The sequence below is a fragment of the Aotus nancymaae genome, unplaced genomic scaffold, assembly GCF_030222135.1.
Source record: "Aotus nancymaae isolate 86718 unplaced genomic scaffold, 86718_ANA_hifiasm-v0.15.2.pri h1tg000010l, whole genome shotgun sequence".
NCBI classification, from domain to species: Eukaryota; Metazoa; Chordata; class Mammalia; order Primates; family Aotidae; genus Aotus; species Aotus nancymaae.
This window is the reverse complement of record NW_026988421.1, coordinates 34,652,157-34,674,770: the sequence shown is the minus strand read 5'-3', so window position 1 is coordinate 34,674,770 and position 22,614 is coordinate 34,652,157. Positions and strand designations below refer to the sequence as shown.

Sequence of the window (22,614 nt, the reverse complement as noted above, 5' to 3'; positions counted from 1 at the left end):
TTATATGAAATGTCTTTGAAGGGTAATAAAATATAGGATTATAATAAAACTAGGTAATTTTAACATTTCTTTGGAGATTCCTTGTTTAATGCTACAATTTAAAATTTCAGAAGACTATATATTGGTAAAATTTAGGGTTTTAAAATAACCTTATTTTTTTAAAAAGAAAAAAGCATTCTGAATAATGTTTAAGTTTATTTTTCATTATATAATATGTGTAAATCAAGGAAAAATACTCTAAACCCTGCCATCTCATCCCATCAACACTTTATTTTTTGGGGGTTCAATTTTGATCCATAGCTATAAGCAATATTTTACTATAGAAGAGATCTTTCTAAGGAACTTTAGAGGCCAGTTTAGATATTAACCCAACAGCTGGTGAATTTCTGAAGAATATGTACAAAAAGGAAAATCACTTATGCCCTGACACATGGAAGGCTTTCAATGAAGGGTGACAGGTAGATGGAATGAAAAAATAAATGAACGTGAATATGAATGAACTGGTCCCTGGAGCAAGGGAAGAGCAATAGGTAACCTTATTCTGGAGCATAGCTGCTTAAGAGAGAGAGATTAATAAACACATTCCCTGCTCATGCAGCAGGATTTGCTCTTGATTGTAAGACTTGATCTCCATTGACTATTGAGAAATGGTCTACTTTCATACTCTTTTTTTGAGGGGGAGTGGAATACAAAAGTAACATGATTACTTTAGAAATTAAAAAAATATATGAACAAGAGAGAATTTAAAATATTGTCTTAAATTTGATTCAGATGTTTGTAGTAGTTAGAAGATCATAACCATATTTATTATGTTTTCTATTCCTGTATAATGGCATGATTGCATATTGCTTATTTGATTTTATTATGAGAGAACTCTTAAGTCATAACCTGCACAGGTAAGGCAAGAACTAGAAGCAAAACATTAAGGCTGTTTAGTCATTTTTCATCCTTTTGTGTGGTAAAATATGCATAAAATTTATCATTTTAACTATTTTTAAGTGTACAATTCTGTGGCATTAAATACTTTCACATTGTTGTACAACCATCTCCATTGTTGTACTACCATCCATCTCCAGAAATTTGGAGATGGATGGACTGAAACTCTGCACCCATTATCAAAACATTAACTTCTTTCTCTCAGCCACTGGTACCACCATTCTACTTTCTGAGTGAATTTGACTATTCCAGCTACTATCCTATAAGTGGAATCATACAATATTTGTCCTTTTATGACTGGCTTATTTTATTTGGCATACTGTCTTCAATAGTCCAGTCATTCTTAACCCTTCAGGGGATCACAAGGCTCTTTCAAGACTCTAATGAAAGCTAAGAATCTTCCAAGCAGAAAAATGGATGTATAAATGTCTATCAAAATTTTTGCATACAATTAAAAAGAATTCATGATCTCCTGAGGTGGATTTGTGAACCCCAGGTTATCAGCCCTTAACCTAGACCAAAAAGTACACAGAAACTAGAGATTTTTTAAAAAATGTGTATAAATTTATGGGGTTCAAGTGCAATTTTATTATACTCATAGATTGTACAGTAGTCAAGTCAGAGTATTTAGGGTATATATCATCCAAATAACATACATTGTACTCATTGAGTAATTTCTCATCATTCACCCCCTTTCATGCTCTCACCCTTTCACGTCTCCACTGTTTATCATTCCATACTCTATGTCCATGTGTACATGTTTTTCAGCTCCCACTTATGAGAACATGCGATATTAGTCTTTCTGTGTCTGATTTGTTTCACTTAAGATGGTAATGTCCAGTTACATTCATATTGCTGCAAAAGACATGATTTCATTCTTATGGCTGAATAGTATTCCATTGTGGATATATACCACATTTTCTTCAGTCATCCACTGATGGACACTTAGGTTGATTTTATATCTTTGCGATTGTGAATAGTGCTGTGATAAACATATTAGTGCAGAATAGCCATTCTGACTGGAGTAAGATGATATCTTATTGTGGTTTTAATTTGCATTTCTCTGATGGTTAGTGATATTGAGCATTTTTTCATATACCTGTTGGCCATTTGTATGTCTTCTCTTGAAAAATATCTATTCTTATCCTTTGCTCACATTTTAATGGGATTATCCTTTGTTGTTGTTGTTGAGTTGTTTGAGTTTCTTGTATATGCTGGACATTAGACCCTTGTCAGATGCATATTATGCAAATTTTTCTCCTGCTCTACAGGTTGCCTGTTCACTGTGTTGATTATTTCTTTTGCTGTATAGAAGCTTTTTAGTTTTGAATAACCATTTATCTATTTTTGTTTGTGTTGCTGTGCTTCTAGGGTCTTAGTCATGAATTTTTTCCCTGGACCAATGTCCAGAAGAGTTTTCCCTAGGTTTTCCTCTAGTATTTTTATCTGTCTTGAGATGATTTTTATATAGTGAGAGACGGGTCCAGTTTCATTCTTCTGCATATGGAAATCATATTCTCCCAGCAACATTTGTTGAAAAGGGTGTCCTTTTCCCAGTGAATCTTGTCAACTTTGTTAAAGATCAATTGGTTGTAAATATGTGGCTTTATTTCTGGGTCCTCTACTCTGTCCCATTGATCTATATATCACTTTTTATACCAGTGTCATACGGTTTTGGCTACTTTGGCCGTGTAATACATAATTTGAAGTCAGATAATGTGATAACTTCAGCTTTGATCTTTTTGTTTAGGATTGCTTTGGCCATTTAGGCTCTTTTTCGGTTCTATATTAATTTTAGGATTGTTTTTTCTAATTCTGTGAAAAATGATATTGGTGTTTTGATAGGGATTGCATTGAACCTGCAATTACTTTGGGCAGTATGGTCATTTTAATGATATTGATTCTTCTGATACATGAACATGGAATTTTTTCCATTTGTTTGTATCATCTAAGTTTCTTTCACCAATGTTTTGTAGTTTTCCTTGTAGAGATCTTTTATCTCCTGGGTTAAATATATTCCTAGGTATTTAATCTTTTCATAGCTATTGTAAATAAGATCGCCTTCTTGATTTTGTTCTCAGCTACTTGTTACTGGTATATAGAAACACAACTGATTTTTGTATGTTGATTTTGTATCCTGTAACTTTACTAATTCATCAAATCTAGCAGTTTTTGGTGGAGTCTTTGTGTTTATGGATATAAGATAAAATCATTAGCAAACAGGAATAATTTGTCTTGCTCTTTTCCAATTTAGATGCCTTTTATTTCTTTCTCTTGCCTGATTGGTCTGGCCAGGACTTCCAGTACTGTGCTGAATAGGAGTGGGCAACCTTGTCTTGTTCCAGATTTTAGAGGAAATGATGTTGGCTGTGGGCTTGTCAGATATGTCTTTTATTATTTTAAGGTGTATTCTTTCTATGCCTAGTGAATTGAGGGTTTTTATCATGAAGGCATGCTGAATTATCTCTCTTGGTTAATCTATCTTTTGAAGAACCAACTTTTTGTTTCATTTGATCCTTTGTGGCAGTGTTTTTTTTTTTTTTCTGTCTTTATTTCATTTAGTTCTGCTCTGATCTTTTTGTTATTTCTTTTCTTCTGCTAATTTTGGGTTTGTTTTTTTCTTGCTTTTCTAGTTCCTTGAGGTGAGATGTTAGGTTGTTAATTTACTCCCCCGGAAACCTGATAAAAGTGGAATGTCAGCTACATTATCAGGCAACAGTGTTTATGATAAAAATGACTCTTGAGAAGTAAGTTGCATCTGGACTGGAAGAAATTATAAATAAACTATACCTTTATGGGCTTCCCTGATCCACATAAAGGCCATATATCTGTGAATTATATAACAAAAGGAATTGTCTCTATAGCACTTTTACTGTCTAACAAAGGCAGAATTCTCATGTTTTGATCACTGCATTCCAGTGCCAGCTATAGTTATTGCAAGGTAGCTCTTACTCAGTAAATATTTGCTGAATGAATGAGTGAATGAAATATAGCCAAAAAGTTAAGATGTGGAATTTTTTAAATGGCTATTTTTAGTAGTTAGTAGGTCGCTGGTGATTTTAATGACTACAGTTTTAGAAGTCATGTCAGACTGGATTAAGGTATAACTGGGAGATGCTCCCCAAAGTTGGGGGAGCAGGAAGGAGTGTGGGTAATATGTCACAAAAACAAGAAAAAATTTGAGAGAGAATAGAGTGCTGGACTGAAGCCAGCTCAATTAAATTTAATAAGAATTAATGTCCTCAACAGGATGGTTTGACTTAAAGGATTTTTTTTTTTGACTTTTTGATGGGTTTATCAGGATATTAGATGCATTTTTGACTTACAATGGGTTTATCAGGACATAACCCCATGTTAGGTGGAGGAGCATCTGTATTGCATTTTGACGTAGGTTATGAGTTGCAGAAGTAGAGCTGGCAAGAATGGGTATTGTCCTAATGCTTGTGGGACTTAAAACCTAGATTGATAGGTTCAGCAAACCACCAAGGCACATGTTTACCTATGTAACAAACCTGCACGTCCTTCATATGTATCCCAGAACTTAAAGTAAAATTAAAAAAAAGAATAGGAATTGTTTTTATAGGTTAATGTCTTTCTCCTTGATTACGTCCTGAGGACCTGGAAGGCAGGGTTTATCTTTTTCATCTTTCCATTTCTGGGCCAGCCAGAGTACCTGGAGCATTGTATATGCTCAGTAAAAGAACTTTGGTATTTGGACTATTCTAGGGAGAGGACCAGCATGCGTAGAATCCTGAAGATGGGAAAGAGTGACACATGTTCAGAGATCTGCAGGTAATTCAATGGGTTCCCATATGTACCAGGCAGGAGACTTGCCTCTGGTAATATTGAAAAAACAAAATCAAAACAGAAGAATGTGGACCTCACCCCCCAAGCCACTTATTAATAGAAGTACATGCACTCATACAGTTTTGTTCACATCATCCCCAGAGCATATTTTGCATAGTACCTTTTTCTGACATGAGTTCTATATCCTCAAGATGTGGTTTATTAGTAAGTGCAAAGTGTCAGCAGCCATGCTGACATGTTTCTTCTCTTCTTCCATTTCCTTAGAATTTTCAGTCAGCTCTGATATTTAAATTATCCTGAGATTGGCTCTCTTTTCGTATTAGCCTCTGAAAAAAGTCACCAGTTTATTTTCTTTGACTGGAGGTTTGAGATTAACTGTAGGAGCTATCCAGTGATTCACACTCTTATGTAAGGTGCTCTAGATATATTCTCAGTAGCTTGAGAGTGATTATTGTGTTATCTTTATTGATATTAATCAATTTTGCCTTAATCTCTTCTTGGCCATAGCCAACCTCCTAAAATTTAGAATGTAGTACTGGAAGGAACGTTAGCACGTATGATATCTGATGTTCTATCTCCTGCAGAAATACCTTCTATTCTACCACAGCTCAAAGTAAAAGGTCTCCCAACTGGTTGGGATCGCTATAAAGACAGAAAGCACACTGTATCACAAACCTTTCATTTTTTCTTAGAATGATTTTAGTTTTAAGGATTTACTTTTATTGGGCTATAACTTCCTAAAATTTCAAATTTTGATTATGTTTCACATTTTAAAAATTTTGGTTATATTGTAGTTTTTTAAATCTACCCCACATAAACCAAAACCTAAATCCATTTTCTTATACTCATTATTACTGAGTTAAGAACTTCAGGTACCTTAGTGTCTTTCTTAAAATTATTCATATATTTTGTGTTTTGGAAGTGACTGATGGCTTCTTTCCCAAGCTGAAATATCATCTTTTTGTAATTTTCCATTACATATTTATTTCCTATAAATATTAAACAGTAAATTATTAAAAAGGGTAGTACATCTATAGAGGATGGTTAGATTGAGACTTCCATTTTTAGCTTTTATTATTTAAATTCTATACAATAAACATGTGTTTCTTTTGAATAAGCCAGCATTTTAAAGACATTTCTATTTTGAAGGAAAAGAAATGAAGAGGGAAACTTCATGTTTCGAGAAAGAAATAAGAGTAAGATTCTGAGATGCCAAAGGGAGGCTTCTGAAGGTCATGGGAAAATTTTCAAGAGCCCATGGCATATAGTGTTTTGGGGGGTTGGAGGAGGCATGGACCAGGAGGCTCTGCTGACTTGATTGCTGTGTATCCTATTGAAGGCTCAATATGATGCTAAATCTACCTCATAGAAATTTTTTGTTAGTTCATCTGTTTTTTAGAATTTTTACTTACTTTATTAAGCAAATGTCACTACTTAGCAAAAGCAAGAGAATTTCTAGATGCTTAACTCATTAAGACTTTTGAATGACTAATAGAATAAGCTCTAGGGCTAATTTCAGAAAGTCTTTTGAAATGTTAACAATTTAAGAAAATATTTATTATTGGTTTATTACATGCTCATTATAAAAAATCAAACTATACAAAAAGCTGGAAGTAAAAGCTAAAAAGGTCTCCTCTCTCCCTCTCACTTCACCATCAGTTCACTAGAGGAAAAATGAGGAATAAGTTGTAATAAACAGAAAGAACTTCTCCAGGCATTGGCTCTGTGAATCCAAGCATATATAAATTTATCCAGTGTGTCAGTTAACAGATTGTTGTGCCTTAGGAACTAGAGAGAGAGCAGTTTTCTGCCACTTATTTATAGAGCACTCACATATGCCAAGTGCCATGTTAGTGGGGGCAGATTCAACCAAGAACAAGGGAGATTCCATGCCTGCCATCACAGAGCTGGCATTCTAGAAGGCAGGCATACATGAGACCAGAAACACAAACAAAGGCAAATCAGACTGCTGCTGATCAAAATCAGACTGCTGCAAATCCAAAGGAACTGCTGGGAAGAAAGACACATTGTGAAAGGAGGTAACAGAGGGTTCTAGAGACCTCTCTGAGGAGAGCATTTGGAAATTTAGGGAATTCCAGCAGAGGGAATAGCAAGTGTACAGGCTCTAGGGGAGGAAAGGCTTGGCAGGGATTGAAAGTCAGAGTGGCTGGGTATGGTGGGCATGAGGGCAGGGCTAGAACATGCCTGGCTTTCACAGACCTGGTAGAATTTGATTTTTATTCTAATTAGGAGCCACCAAAGGTTTTAAGTAGGGGAGTGATATGATCAGATTTGTTTTTAAAAGATTCTTGTGACTGCTGTTTGCATGATGGGTTGGAATAGAACCAGAAATCTAATGTGGAGACCAATTAAGAGGCCATTCCAGTGTCCACACGAGATGATAGTGGCTTGGGTTAAAAGGGCGGAAGTAGGACCATACTAACATCTTTTTCTGCAACGGGGATACAATGATAAAGTGCTGGAATTCCTGAGTTCAGGGGATATAGAGGCTCTCCAGTTTCTGGAAAGCTCAACTTCCTCAAGGAATAAGCATACCAGTTCAGAGGCTAAATGTACAGAATATTTATACCATTGCTCACAGGAGAAATTGCTGGAAATAAGGAGAATATCTACCAGTAGAGAGTTGTTGAATGAATTAAGATACTTATACACCATAGACTCTTATGTGGCCATTAGTGTGGCCCCAGCTGACTTGGAGGGATTTCTATAAAGGATTGTTAAGTAAGAGAAGCAAGATGAAGAATCTGTTTAAAATTTCATTTCTAAAGTTTATATATGATTATGGGAGCGGGGAAAATGGAAGGCTTCATATTAAGTTGTTAGTATGAACTCCTGTTGAGACTGAAAGTGGAAGAAAAAAAATCAAGGCCTCCCCTCTAAAAAAGAAAATTTATTAAAAAGGACTAATATGCTCACACTTACTTATTTTTGTTAGATACATGTTATATACGTATAAGAATACTAAAAAATGCAACTTTTAAGAAGCTGGCATTGGGTTTATGTCAGCTGGAACTGAGGCCTACAGCCTGTTTGCAGCAGGAAATTTCCTGGTGGAGGTTATTTTTCCTCATCTGAGTCACAGTGCACCCCCAGTAGGACCTCTGCTACCTCCTGTTTCTTTGCCCACCAAAACTCTGTTTCTTTACCTATAAGAATTACATTTTGGGAATCACATTTTCTTTCTATATTCACTTCTAGTTAAGTAATTTTACAGAAGGTAAATTATAATCCCCAATTGAACCATGTTTGCCACAGGGAAAACTTTATGCTCCCCTCAAATAATCCTGGTAAACTATGACTCAGCACAGTGCCCAGCATACAGAGCTCAGTGTGTTTACTGAGTGAACAAATGATGTGCTCCTTTAATTTCCAACATGATTTCTCCTAAAAACTGGCACCCTTTGGGGTAGGAAAGAGGAAAAGCACTAGAGTTGGGGTTTGAATTGTCTCTCATCCAGCAAGCTCTGCTCAGTTATTTTTTCCCCTTTAAATTCATGCTCTATTAAAAGAGTAAAAAAGGCAGTTATAGGGTGGTGTGAAAAATTATATATGTATCATAGAATGAGAAAAATGCTAGAAGCCTACATACTGTATTTAATAGCAGTTGTCACTAAGTAGTAGAATTTAGAGGTCATTTTAATGAATTGTTTTATTGTTTTAAAACAAAACAATAAAAAACAATAAGAAAATTGTTTAATGAATTGTTTTATTTTTGTTTTAAACTTTTTTCTATAGTTCTCATGTATGATGATGATAATAATTTAAAACAGTTTTTTGGTTGTGTCTAAAACAGCACCTAACTCAGAGTAGACTTGCAATACATTTGTTGAATAAAGATGGATTTTTTTCAAAGAAAGCAGTACATATTCATTATAGAAAATAGGCAAAAAATAAGCACAAGGGGAAAAAAATTCTGCAGAGATAACTCATGTTGTATAGAATTTTCCAATTTTATATATTTATTAAACATTCATATATAGTGCATAGTATTTTTAAATGGGATTTTTGTAACCCCTTTCTCTCCTTTTCTTATTCTCTTTCCCCATTTTTCTTTCTCCTGACTCTCCTATTACAGTTATGGAGAAAAGTAACTGCCAATTGGCTTAGAAATGTGTGTCAGCAGCAAAGTGGCTCCTCTTCCAGGAAGGAAACAGTTCTTGGGCCTGCAATATCACTTTGTGTGTTAACTTACTCAGCAGAACTTTCCAGACACCTGCACAAGAGATACGGCTTTTAGGAGAGTAAGTTGGCATCCCTCTGTGTGGAACACAGCCTAAAACTGCAATTTTCTCTCGTAGGCATTTTCAGCTTTTTACTTTGTGATGAATTTTTTAAACTTGACATCAGAGAAAGTCTCTCAGGCAAAGGTGACTGAGATGATGAAAAAGTTCTGCTCTCAGCCTTGGGAGGAGGTAAGTGACTATGAGCAGCAGCTATAACAGCATGAGTGCCCTGTGCCCTTGCTGGTGCAGAGGATATGAGTCTGCTCTTAAACTCTGACCAAGATCCAGCAAATGTTAACACATTTGAGAAGACCAGATGGTGGACTCAGGAATGAATTTGTCAGCATTCCTTAATAACTTGACATACAGTGGATTAAATAAGATCTTATTTTTTTCTCACCTAATATGAAAGCAGCTCTGCTCTATCTCAGCCATTGCTTCTTCAGCTCTGCTGTTGTGCCTATTTCTTCATGGACACAACATGGTGGCTGTAGCTTCACATATCACAGTCATGTTCAGAAAGAACAGAAAACGGGTAGAACCAGATACATTTGTTCCTTTTTACAGGAAAACAAAAGCTATCCCAGACTCAGCAGTCTTCCCTTTATATCTCAATGGCCAGGATTTACTGGGAAAACCAGGTGCTGAATTTTGTCACCGGCTTAGAGCCTTAGATCTATCATGAGCTGCTGCCTTGGGCTGGGCACACTGTGGCCTACTCCCCTCCTCCAACCCCCAAATCAGAGTTCTATTAGCAAGAAAGCAGGCAATTCGAAGAGTCTGCCACAGACACCATTGTGGTAAAATCCTCTGCATTTCCCCCAGGTCCAAGATATCTCCTATTTATTCTTAAATTTGAAGCACAAATTTTTTCTTATCAGAGGCACTGAGCCATTTAACATCCAGCGCCACAAGATGAAAATCCAGGGATGAGAGGTATGGGATCCACTCGTGATTATAAAAGACATAGCTCAGAACAGCAGCTGCTTTTAAGTTGACAGTTGCAAAAGTGAACGGGCTTTCATTCTTAAGAAATACAATTAATTAAAAATAGATGATTATCCCTGTCTGCACTGACAAGGGGGAAGAAAGGCTGAGCAGGAGCCTGGAAGCTTGGCATTCTCTCCAGGTATTTTGTCTAGAACATAAAAGAAATGTGGTCAGGGCCTTCAGCAAGAGCTGCTCAAATATGTCTCAGCATTGTACAAAATGCTTAGCGGTGGTTTTTGGCAGCTGGCGGTGATCTGTGGAGGAAGACAAGCATGTTGGAGTGGAGGCAATTTGAGACCAGGCCTATGGGTGACTGCTGAGGAAGCAGATTTATGCTGCTCTTTGAAAAAAAATGATGTCTGGTTTAGATTAGAAGTTCTGTCAGGTTTCCTCTCTTATCCACATCTAAATTTTTACTCCATCAGATTATATTAGGCTAGGAATACTTATATGTGAACCTGTAGGTCTGTTCAGGTAGGTCATGTGGGGAATTGTTTAGAAGCCCCAGAAATAAGCTAAGCAGGGCCTGCATTTGGGAGGATTCCTGAAGCATTTGGGGAAGGGGTTGCAGGGTTAGACCCCTGTCCTCACCCAGAGCCTACAGGGTTCATCTTCCCAAGCTGCATCGTCCACCCAGGCAAAAAGCATAGTTTTGTCAAGTACATTGTTAGGAGGTGAGTCTTCTTTACCTCCTAACTTCACCATAGGAAAGGACTGCTATTCCAGTATGGCTCGTGCTTGGGAATACTCCTTCTAAACACCTTTGGTAGAGAGAATTAATGATGTTTAAGCATATACTGTGGGTTGACAGTGGTGGACATTTGCTTTCTGTGCTTTATGCATATCATATCACGCTGCCTGCCCTGCTTTGGCAATGGAAATAAAATGCAAACCATATCTGCTGACACTCAGTCAGGTGCCTGAAGTCTTTGTGTCTCTGAAGTGGAGAGACTAGGAGAGTGAGTGGTAGGGACACTCCACAGTTGTCTTCTGGCAGCTTCATTAGAAGGCTAGTAGGATCTTTCAGCAACCAGAAGACAGCCACTTTTCTACTCTGATTTGAATCTGGTCATTCAAGATCTGGTCAGCCCATGAGAACAATGTGATCAGATTCTATGCGTACTGATGACCAGTTATATCTCAGTGTACTCTGGATCGTCACATTCAGCCTCATGAATATTTAGCCTTTCTAGAGAAAGCTATCCCATTCTTGAAGATCCATCAATGACCCTTTATGTCGAGGGCGGAAAGAGGATATCCATGAAGGGAAGAGGACCTCATCATGTTCCACTGTCCTGGGAATAGAAAGGAGAGAAGGGAGAGGGGAAGGTGGGAGAGAGAGAGGAGAGTGTCCTCCCCTCCCAGTTTGGAGAGCACATAGTAATGAATCCACTCACAGGCATGAGCATGATCAGTTTGGACTGATGAAGAAGGTGGATGCCTTTTTGGCTTCTATATTTTTGGCTACTGTCATAACCTTCAGGAGGCCAGACTGCATAGCCAATGTACTGCTTTTCAGAAGGAGGATGGGAATAGGAGTATTGAAGAATTCAGGAAAATTAGGCCCAAATGGCATCTCCCAGTCCCCTACAAGGGATAGGCCAGCCTTCAAGGACCTACAGGGGCTCAGCACTTTCAAGTTGGAGCTAAGTAGATTCTTGGGATTTTGTATCCCATAGGCATCCTTCAGTTGACAGGCCCACCAAGACTACATTGATGGGGAGGAGGTCTTTCCACAAAGGGAAACAGAATGCAGTGACTGAAAGGAAGGGGAGGGACCTGGACAGGCAGTGTCAACTGATGTCCACACCAAGGTCTCAAGAGGATGTCACATGCAGAGGAATCAATCACAGGGTAATTTCCAGAACTGTGCTAAAAAGACAAGTTCCAAGCTGGGTCATTCTAAGAATTTCATCAGAGCAAGACAAGGCAGTCTGGTTATGGACTTATCCTTCCAGAAACAGGGGGCAGGCAGGAACCAAGTGAGAAACAGACCCCACGAGCAGTTAGTATTTGCAGAGGGATAACCCACAGGAGGGAGAGAAATCTGGGAAAAGAGGGGTATGGTTTAGGCATCCAGGAGATACTACATATAAAACACCTGGCATAGTTCCAGATGGTACATGATGCATGCATAACAAATGTTCTCTCTCTGCCAAGGGTGTTCAGGAGGGAATGCCTATCTGAAGGGCAGAGTTATAGGGCAGCAGACAGAAGTCCAGGCTGAACATAGAGAGGTTTTGGCCTGTTGTCCTCAAATTGAGGGCAGGAGAGAAAAAAAGCAGGCTGTGGGTATGTAGGTGTACATTCACAACAGCTAGGCTAGGTAAGGGCAAGGGATTGCAGGCAGCTCTTAATATTTTTAGTAGGGAATAGGACGCGTAAACACAGGAAGGACTCAAGGAAACAACCACTTTGCATGACTCAGATGCAAAAAAAGACGTTAAGACAGAAGACAGAAGATGAGATATTGGGCACTGCTAGCAGTCCTCAGCAAAATGCTTCCTAAACAGTGTTCCAGAGCTAGGTGTCTCAAAATTTACTGTGCACATAAATTACCTGGGAATCATATTGGAATGCAGATTCTGAATTGGTAGTTCTGGGATGAGGACTAACCAGCTCCCAAGTGATGCTGATGCTGCGCGTCCAGGGACTAAACTGAGTGGTAAGGCTTTTTATGACACTGTTAAGATGCTCATAGAGGCTCTGGGCCAAAGGCTGTGGTCAAGAGCATATAGAAAACTCAGATTAAACAAAGTTTAGGGGATAAAGAGGGGTACTAAAATTTAGTGTTTTGGAACCAACTAGACCACAGGAACTACTTTTTTTCCTGGAGGACCTATTATTATCTCATAGAAGCCTGTGCAGGAAAAGCTTCCTTAAGAGACTCTAAACTATAGAACCCTGCTCCCACTGAGGGAGTGCAGCACCACCCCCAAAGCCTCAGGAAGAGGCCAACTTTCAGGTGCACCAGAGCTGGGAGCTTTCCCTTCTCTTCGTCAGGTCTAGTAAAGAAAAAGAGGGTCACAGAGAGATGCCTATTGTACGAATATGATCTCTCCTTCACTTTACTTCTAGATAAAAACATCTTTCACTGGAGTAAAGGAGAAGTACCTGAGTGAATACTGCTTTTCTGGTACCTACATCCTCTCCCTCCTTCTGCAAGGCTATCATTTCACAGCTGATTCCTGGGAGCACATCTATTTCATTGGCAAGGTAATTTGGGGGCCTGTTGGGTTGGGGAAGGTTGGGGTTCGGTGGTAGTGACTGAAGCAGTTTGGGGCTTGGAAGAGGTGGGAGGCAGCTGGTGTGGCTTTGGCCGGATGTTCTGTTCTATCATGCTGCTTCTAACCCTGGCATTCTGTGTCAAGCCCTCCTGGGTCTGTGAGCATCCTCTCTAAGGACAGCTACTTGCATTCTCAGTTGCACCTTCCCACATAACAGTGACTAATTCCTTACAAAACAAAACACAAAGTGAGATATTAAAGTAACAGCATTTCAGCAGCCACAATGACTCTGTGTGCTGACTTCAACAGCCCTTTGAAAGGCCCCTTCCATAAGCTAGGAAAGTATGATCATTGTTTCATCATGCTTGTTGCTTATTACTTCAAGGTTGACCAATTTGAAAGCTCTGTATGAAGAAGGGGACTGAGTGGCTGTGAATGATGAGACCATTGCTTAGAAGCCAGCGTTAGCATGAGCCCTGAAGAAGCAACCTCAGTGCTGTGCTTTACCATAGCACCACCTGCAGGCATCTAGGAATAGAGAACCCAGCTGAGCGACTCATGCTTGACCAAAAATATCCAGAGCAGTGTGTCTCTACCTTTTCAAGCCCATGCTCACTAGTGGGGAAAACATTTCACCCCCTATATTAAATATGGTGATTTCAAGCAAGACAAAGCATTGAGGCAAAGGGCTGTAGCAGCCCTGAGAATAACAGTGTCATTACCTTCTTGGCAGTACTGATCTTGCTAATTCAAACTTAAATCTTTTCCTTGTTATAGTATTTGAGACTTCCTTTAATTCCAGCAGTTTATTTTGTTTGAAGGATTATACTTATGTCAAAATTTAGGACTGACACACTAGGCAGTCCTGATGTGTGTGTGTATGTGTGTGTGTGTGTATACATTTTTTTAAAAAAGAGACAGGGTCTCACCCTGTCACCCAGGCTGGAGTACAGTGGTATGATCATAGCTCATTGAAGCCTCCAACTCCTGGGATTAAGTGATCCTCCCCACCCAGCCTCCCAAACAGCTGAGACTACAGACATGTTCCACCATGCCCAGCTAATTTGAATTTTTGGAGAGACAGGGTCTCACTATGTTGCCCAGGCTAGTCTCAAACTCCTGGCCTCAAGTGATCCTCCCTCCGTAGCCTCCCAAATTGCTGAGATTACAGGCACGAGCCACTGTGCCCAGCCAGTGATTTATATTTTTTGAACTCTTCCAATGCATGATCTAATAATTGTAAGCCCTAGGTGATAACTCCTCTAACTCCTCCAACCACAAACAACAGACTTTCCCCACTGTTTGCAGATCCAGGGCAGCGACGCCGGCTGGACTTTGGGCTACATGCTGAACCTGACCAACATGATCCCAGCTGAGCAACCATTGTCCACACCTCTCTCCCACTCCACCTATGTCTTCCTCATGGTTCTGTTCTCCCTGGTCCTTGTCGCAGTGGCCATAATAGGCTTGCTTATCTTTCACAAGCCTTCATGTTTCTGGAAAGATATGGTATAGCAAAAGCAGCTGCAATACGCTGGCTGGAGTGAGAAAAAATTGTCCAGGGAGCATTTTCCTCTATCACAGTGCTCAAGGCCATCCTTCCCTGTTTGCCAGGGCCAGTCTTGACCAGTGTGATGCTTCCTTGGCTTTTGCTGAAGCCTTTCTTTTGGAGATATTCAACATCCTCTGCCTCAAGGACTTCCGGCAGAAACAGTCTCTTTCGTGAGTTTTTCCCCAGCTACCCCTTTCTCCTTGTACTTTGTGCTTGTGTAGGTTTTAAAGACCTGCCACCTTTCATAATCTTTGCTTTATAAAAGAACAATATTGACTTTGTCTAGAAGAACTGAGAGTCCTGAGTCCTGTCATGGAGGCTGAGCTGGCTGAAAGAGGAATCTCAGGAACTGATTCAGTTGTACTCTTGAAGAACCCCTTTCTCTCTCCTGTTTGCCATCCATTAAGAAAGCCATACAATGCCTTTGGAGAAGGCAGATACACATCACATTCCCAGCCTGCCCTGTGGGTAGGAGAATTTTCTACGGTAGGCAAATATGCGCTAAAGCAAAAGAGTTTTATAAGGAAATATATGTGGTCATGCAGTCAGTACAGGTCTTAATCCCACCCAAAGCAGGGATGTCAATAAATCACATATTCCTAGGTGATACCTAAATGCTACAGAGTGGAACACTCAGACCAGAGATTTGCAAAAAGCAGATATACCTAAACACATTCAAACATCAGGGCTTACTATGTGGTAGGTAGTATATACCTATCACAAAGAAAAATAGTTACAACTCAGGGTCACAAAAATACATCTTCCAATGCATCTTTTTACTATGGTAAAATATACACAAATACAATTCACCATTTTAACATTTAATTCATATTAAATACATAGAAATCAGTGACATTTAGTACATTCACAGTGTTGTGCCACCATCACCACTATTTAGTTCCAGAACATTTGCAAGACAAGACCATCCTTTGTAGGCACAAATCTTAGATCTCTCTGTTTACAGCTGTGCAAACCAACTGTACCATAAAGATGGCTCACTGAGTTTTAAAGCCAAGCCACATCTTATTTTTCCAGGGTTTAATTTAGTGAGAAGGCAGCATTAGTGTGGAGTGGCATGCTTTTGCCGTATCATGGAATTTACACATCAAAATGTTCAGGAGCCAAGTGTGAAAGTGTTGTTGCCACCCCTATCACACAACATGGGCTTTGTTTGCTTATTCCATGAAGTATTTTGTGGAAGCAGCAGCAGCTATGGACTTTACCATGGAAACATGAAGAGACTGTACCCCTTTCCTTTAAGCACTGCTGCAAGAGTTACCTGTTGAGCAGGATTGCCTGGTGATGTTTCATTCTGACCTTGTCCCAAGCTCTCCATCTCTAGATCTGGGGACTGTTGAGCTGATGGGGAAAGAAAAGCTCTCACACAAACTAGAAGCCACATGTCCCTATATCTCTTAAATGATCAAGTGACTTTTGACAACAGCCAGGTGAATATAAAAACTTAAAAAGCTGTGGAAAGGAACTCTTAATCTTCTTTTCTGCTGCTTATAATTAAATTCACTGGACCTTGATTAGGAATCAAAATTCAAATTGGGACATGTTCAGATTCTCCTTCTAGCGGTAGTTGCCTATACTGTCATTGCTGCTTACTGACTGAGCATTTGTGGTGTAGCACGCTCTGTGCTCAAGGGCATTACATTCATCTTCTCATTTAATCCTCGTGACAATCTGAAGAAGGTAGCTGTTACCATTTCCACTTCGTAGAAACAGAAACAAGTTCAGAGAGCTTAAGTCATTTGCCCAGATGGCTGAGCCAAAGCCTGGCATGCACTTAATCGTTATTTTCTTTCCTGAACATACCAGGCTGACTCCTCATAACTCCCAAGAATGCACTTAAAATTCCACATGAATACAGAGTTCATGGGACATGGTAGTAATAAAAAGGGAGGCAGATAGCTGGTCTGTCCCCGATAGGCTTGTAATTTAGTATCATTCTGTTCATGTGCTTTGGATGGAAGCACATATGGCATATGATGCTAATCACGTTCCCATACTCCTGGCTTCCTAAGTTTACTGCTTGCTCACTGCACAGTAGATCGACATAAAATAGTGGCTGATGATAATGATGAAAATAAAGGTCAAGTAAGTTGAGCCAATAACAGCCTCCTTCTTCCTTCTGTCTGCATATACAAAGCACTGTCATGTACACGATCTATTCTGACCCTCACAACAACCCATGAAAGTGTAAATACTATTTCCATTTTACAAATGAGGGTCACACAAACTACTACATGGCAGAGCAGACACTCAAACTCATGTCTTCTGCTTGAAGCCTATTGCTTTTTCTTTCTCCCTCAGCAAGTTGGAATTAGACCTCACAAGTCTCCTTCAGAGAACACAAATCTTTTCTTATTCCATTCCTGTTTTGTTGCCTAGGTCCAATCTCCCCCTCCCCACAGACAACAAAAAAATCCTTTAAGGTATTTGGGAGCCAAACTCCACTTGTTAAAATCTCAAATTATGGAGAAAATCAGCAGACACAACCCAACCCCAATTCTTTTAGAGAGAAGGTTGGTTTGGAGGCAGATCTAGCAATCTGCTTTGGGCCACTCTGGGTGGGGTAAGTGAAATAAGATGGGTCACTATCAACTAATTTTAATACTGGATTTGTCATTGGCTGTAACTGATTACCATTCTTCCCTGGATTTTCACCTAGGACTCAAAACTTTGTTCTGCTAACCCTGTTCCTTTATAAGATGGGAAGATGGGAGGTTTTTCTTCTTTGAACCTACAGGGGAAAAAAGATCAGCAGAAGTTGTTACTTCCTTTTTTTTTTTGAGACAGAGTCTCACTCTGTTGTCCAGGCTGGAATGCAGTGGCACAATCTCGGCTCACTGCAACCTGTGCCTCCTGTGTTCAAGTGATTCTCCTGCCTCAGCCACCTGAGTAGCTGGGGTTATAGGCACCCACCAACACGCCCAGATAATTTTTGTACTTTTAGTAGAAACGAGGTTTCACTATGTTGGCCAGGCAGGTCTCAAACTCCCAACCTCAGGTGACCCACCTGCCTCAGCCTCCCAAAGTGCTGGGATTATAGGAGTGAGCCACTGTGCCCAGCCAGAAGTGGTTACTTCTGTAGACAAAAGAATAACACTACTTAATCAGGCTTTCTGTGTAACAGAGAGAGAAAGAAAAATAAAATGTAAAAGTTTCAATTCATCCAATTCTTAATAAGAAATATATAAATACAAGTTTTTAAAAGTACACTTCATTTTAATGTTTTCAGTCAAGGTCCCTGGAAGAAACAGATGGCACACTCAAACTGGGTAACACAGGAGAGTTTTAAGAAAGCAACTAAATCCAAAATACTATCAACAAGGAATCAATATAAAAATTAATATTTGTTTTTCTCATACTAAGTTTTCTTTTTCTTTCTTTCTTTTTTTTTTTTTTTTGAGATAATAGTTTTGCTCTTGTTGCCCAGGCTGGAGTGCAATGGCGTGATCTTGGCTCACTGCAACCAACCTCCGCCTCCTGGGTTCATGCGATTTTCCTGCCTCAGCCTCTTGAGTAGCTGGGATTACAGGCATGTGCCACCACGCCCAACTAATTTTTATATTTTTAGTTGAGACGGGGGTTTCTCCATGTTGGTCAGGGTGGTCTCGAACTCTCAACCTCAGGTGATCTGCCCCCCTTGGCCTCCCAAAGTGCTGGGATTACAGGCATGAGCCACCACATCTGGCCTCATACTAAGTTTTCAAAATACATTGTGTATATTACATTTACAGCACGTCTTAATTAGGACTAGCCATATTTCAAGTGCTCAGCTCGCATGTGGCTTGTAGCTACCATATTGGACAGCACATATCCAAAAAAATACACATAAAGCTAAAGGTTAAAAGACACAGGAACTAAGCCCTCATTGTCTCCCTTGGGAGGTAGTTTAAAGAGCTATAGATACTGTAACATTCTTGCTATTATTTATTATATGTGAAGCTTAATATTATTACTAAAAAAGCTTTTGAGATCCCAGGTTAGAATCTCGTATTCCTCAGGTTTTGTTGCTGTCATATGAAGATGTGAAGGCAAGGGATGCCTGTTATTCAGGCCAAGGTGCCTGACAAGAGACCTTAGGAAAGTTTCATCTGGATTTAAAGATAATTCTTGATGCTTACATTCTATACACAAAATGTGAATTTGAATATTAAAATAAAGATGGATTTTTTTGGAGCTAGTCTTGCTTTGTTGCCCAGGCTGGAATGCAGTGGCATGATCATGGCTCACTGCAGTCTCAACCTCCTAGGCTCAAGCGATCCTCCTGCCTCAGCCTTTTAAGTAGCTAAGACTACAAGTGTGCACCACCATGCCTGGCTATTTTTTTTTTTTTTTTTTTTGTAGAGACAGGGTCTCCCTATGTTGCCCTAGCTAGTCTGAAACTCCTGGCCTCAAGCAATCCTTTTGCCTTGGCCTCCCAGAGTGTTGAGATTACAGGTGTAAGCCACTGCGCCTGGCCAAGATGAATATTTTAATAGCTCACAGAACAAAGTTTGCCATGTAATGATAAAATTACCATTAAAATATATTTCCATTTATTGTCAGTTTAAAAGATGAACTGAGTTTTACCCAAACTGGTCTGGCCCCTCTCTGATTCAGATTCCAATAGTTGCTGTACTGTTAGAACATGACAGTTGCTCATAACTAGCTGTGCTTACTAACCATGTTTCTTTCCATTTGTATTAGGTTTTTTACTTTTTATAACAGCCTCAAAGTTTCATGGCTTGCTGCAATAAACACTGATTTTCATGTTTCTGGGTCTGCAAGCCAGCTTGGCAGCTCTACTTCAGGTGTTAAGGCTGGATCAGACCTATTCCATATACCTCTTGTTCTCCCTGTCCAGTGGTTTCTCAGGACATGTTCTCATAATGAACCCCGCAGAGGCTTGTGAAGGTGAAAGGAAACCAGGATGCCTCTTAAGGCCTTGGCCAGGATGGGGTCTCCTGTCACTTTGTCACAGGCTATTACTGTAAGTCATATGACCAAGCTAAACAAAATATAATCAAGTTAGAAAAACAATGGAAAGAATGGCAAAGTCACATGGCAAAGGCTATGATTAATTTTAACACAGGAAAAAAGTGAAGCATTAAACTCGATGATTTAATATTCAGTGTCTCATTAACTGAAATATAAAATATGTTTACTGTAAAATATAATCTGCTTATCTCACCAAAGAAATACTATCTTTAACAAATGTCATTACTTCTAAGATGTCATCAGTCTGCAACTTCTTTTCATATCCTTAATCGAGATGCTCTGCAGCTCCCACATTAGCCTCACATTCTAAATTGGTAGATTTCCTAGGAAACCATACATCTATTTATTTTTCTTATTTTATATGTTTAGGACAATGTGTAGCTAATTATACAGCTTTTTATTTGCACATAAATCTAATATAACTGAACACAATCAGTTTCATCACAGGTACAATGGATTTTTTTACAATAGTGAGGAGAGAGGTGCTTCTATGAGCCTTCTCTTTAGAAAAGTGGCATTCAAGACTCTTCATTTGATGTGAGGATTGCTGTATCTTTTGCATTGCTCTATTTTAGATAAACTAAGTTATAAATTGACACGATAATCATCTGACATGATCATCAGTGATGATAATCACCTTCATCAGCACTAGAGTTGACTTTTTGTTTTTATATCCTCTTTGCATTATCAATGGATTTTGTTGAAATAAAAATTATTTAATTTTTATTAACATAAATGATTCAGTAGGTCCAGGGTGAGGCCTGAGGTTCTATATTTCCAGCAAGCTGCCAGGTAATGCCAATACATCTGTCCAGGAACCACACTTTGAGTATCAAAAGTCTAGACCACATTATGAGTCCAAAGAGTTTCTTTTACAGGCTCTCAGATCAGTGTTCATCTACTACCTGACTGCTACCATTCATAGGCAGTCTGTTCCACAGTGGGCCAACTAAAGTGGCATTTACAAAGTTCACTCCTCTTACACAATAATCCAAGTGTTTCTTTTGTCAGTTTTCTGTGCCCCAGGAGATCCCTCTCTGCCTTGCCCTCTGCCTTTGGGGGACCAGCACCTTGCACTCAGTCAAGGCCTGGAGTGCCTCGAAAAGATTTCTCCCAGCTCTCTTTCCCTGCCCTTCAGTGTATTAGCACTCCATGCTGTTAGTAGAGGCCCATAGGAAAGAGTAGGTAGGTTTTGCCAGTTCACATGCATCCTTTAAAAATGGTTTAAAAGTTTAGCTGGTTTCTTTTTATTCCTGCCTATGGAATAAATAGAAAAATAAATAATAAAATAAATATTTTAAAAATAATAAATAATAATAAAAAAACTTCTCCTGTCACTCTACTAGGGATGAAAGAGCTAATCATGTTCAAGAGTTAAGTTTAGATGGGTTTTTTAAAACTATGATTGTATTATTTCATTTTCATGCTGCTAATAAAGACATATCTAAGACTGGGAACAAAAAGAGGTTTAATTGGACTTACAGTTCCACATGGCTGGGAAGCCTCAAAATCAGGCGAGAGGTAAAAGGCACTTTTTTTTTTCCTTTTGAGACGGAGTCTTGCTCTGTCGCCAGGCTGCAGTGCAGTGGATCTCTGCTCACTACAAGCTCTGCCTCCCAGGTTCAAGTGATTCCCCTGCCTCAGCCTCCCTAGTAGCTGGGACTACAGGCGTGTGCCACCACGTCTGGCTAGTTTTTTGTATTTTAATAGAAACAGGGTTTCTACTATCGTGTTGGCCAGGATGGTGTCAATCTCCTGACCTCATGATCCACCCGCCTCGGCCTCCTAAAGTGCTGGGATTACAGGCATGAGCCACTGCACCTGGCCAAAAGGCTCTTCTTACATGGCGGTGTCAAGAGAAAAATGAGGAAGCAGCAAAAGCAGAAACCCTTGATAAACCCATCAGCTCTATGAGACTTATTCATTATCAGGAGAATAGCACAGGAAAGACCGGCCCCCATGATTCAATTACCTCCCCCTGGGTCCCTCCCACAACACATGGGAATTCTGGGAAATATAATTCAAGTTGAAATTTAAGTGGGGACACAGCCAAACCATATCATTCCATCCTGGTCCCTTCCAAATCTCATGCCCTCACATTTTAAAACCAATCATGCCTTCCCAACAGTTCCCCAAAGTCTTAACTCATTTCAGCATTAACCCAAAAGTCCACAGTTCAAAGTCAAGGCAAGTCCCTTCTGCCTATGAGCCTATGAAATCAAAAGCAAGCTAGTTACTTCCTAGATACAATGCAGGGGGTGGGGTGGGTACAGGTATTGGGTAAATACAGCTATTCCAAATGAGAGAAATTGGCCAAAACAAAGGAGTTACAGGGCCCATACAAGTCTGAAATCCAGCAGGGCTGTCAAATTTTAAATCTCCAAAAACGATCCCCTTTGACTCCATGTCTCACATCTAGGTGATGCTGATGCAACAGGTAAGTCCTCATGGTCTTGGGCAATTCTGCCGCTATGGCTTTGAGGGTATAGTTTCCCTCCTGACTGCTTTCATGGGCTGGCATTGAGTGTCTGTGGCTTTTCCAGGCACAAGGTGCGAGTTGTTCGTGGATCTACCATTCTGGGGGTATGGAGGACGGTGGCTCTCTTCTCATAGCTCCACTAGGCAGTGTCCCAGTAGGGACTCTGTGTGGGAGCTCTGCCCCACATTTCCCTTCTGCACTGCTCTAGCAGAGGTTCTCCATGAGGGCTCTGCTCCTACAGCAAACTTCTGCCTGGGTATCCAGGCATTTCCATATAGCATCTGAAATATAGGCAGAGGTTCTGAAACCTCAATTCTTGACTTCTGTGCACCCACAGGCTCAACACCACATGGAAGCTGCCAAAGCTTGGGGCTTCCACCCTCTGAA

General features: G+C 39.7%; 1 protein-coding gene across 4 annotated transcripts in view; it reads left to right on the top strand.

The window, feature by feature from the left end:
- ENTPD1 (ectonucleoside triphosphate diphosphohydrolase 1) overlaps window positions 1-17,932 on the top strand; it is a 155,346-nt gene extending 137,414 nt beyond the window's left edge. For 3 of the 4 annotated variants that reach the window (XM_012439336.3, XM_012439335.2, XM_012439338.2), the window contains 3 exons: window positions 9,063-9,176; window positions 13,056-13,193; window positions 14,513-17,932. In XM_012439336.3, the coding sequence (XP_012294759.1) occupies window positions 9,063-9,176; window positions 13,056-13,193; window positions 14,513-14,719 (459 nt within the window). In that variant the 3' untranslated portion in view covers window positions 14,720-17,932. Of the gene's footprint in view, window positions 1-8,839; window positions 9,029-9,062; window positions 9,177-13,055; window positions 13,194-14,512 lie in introns of those variants that run through there. The other variant, XM_012439339.2, reaches the window with a different exon arrangement.
- Window positions 17,933-22,614: the final 4,682 nt, after the last annotated feature.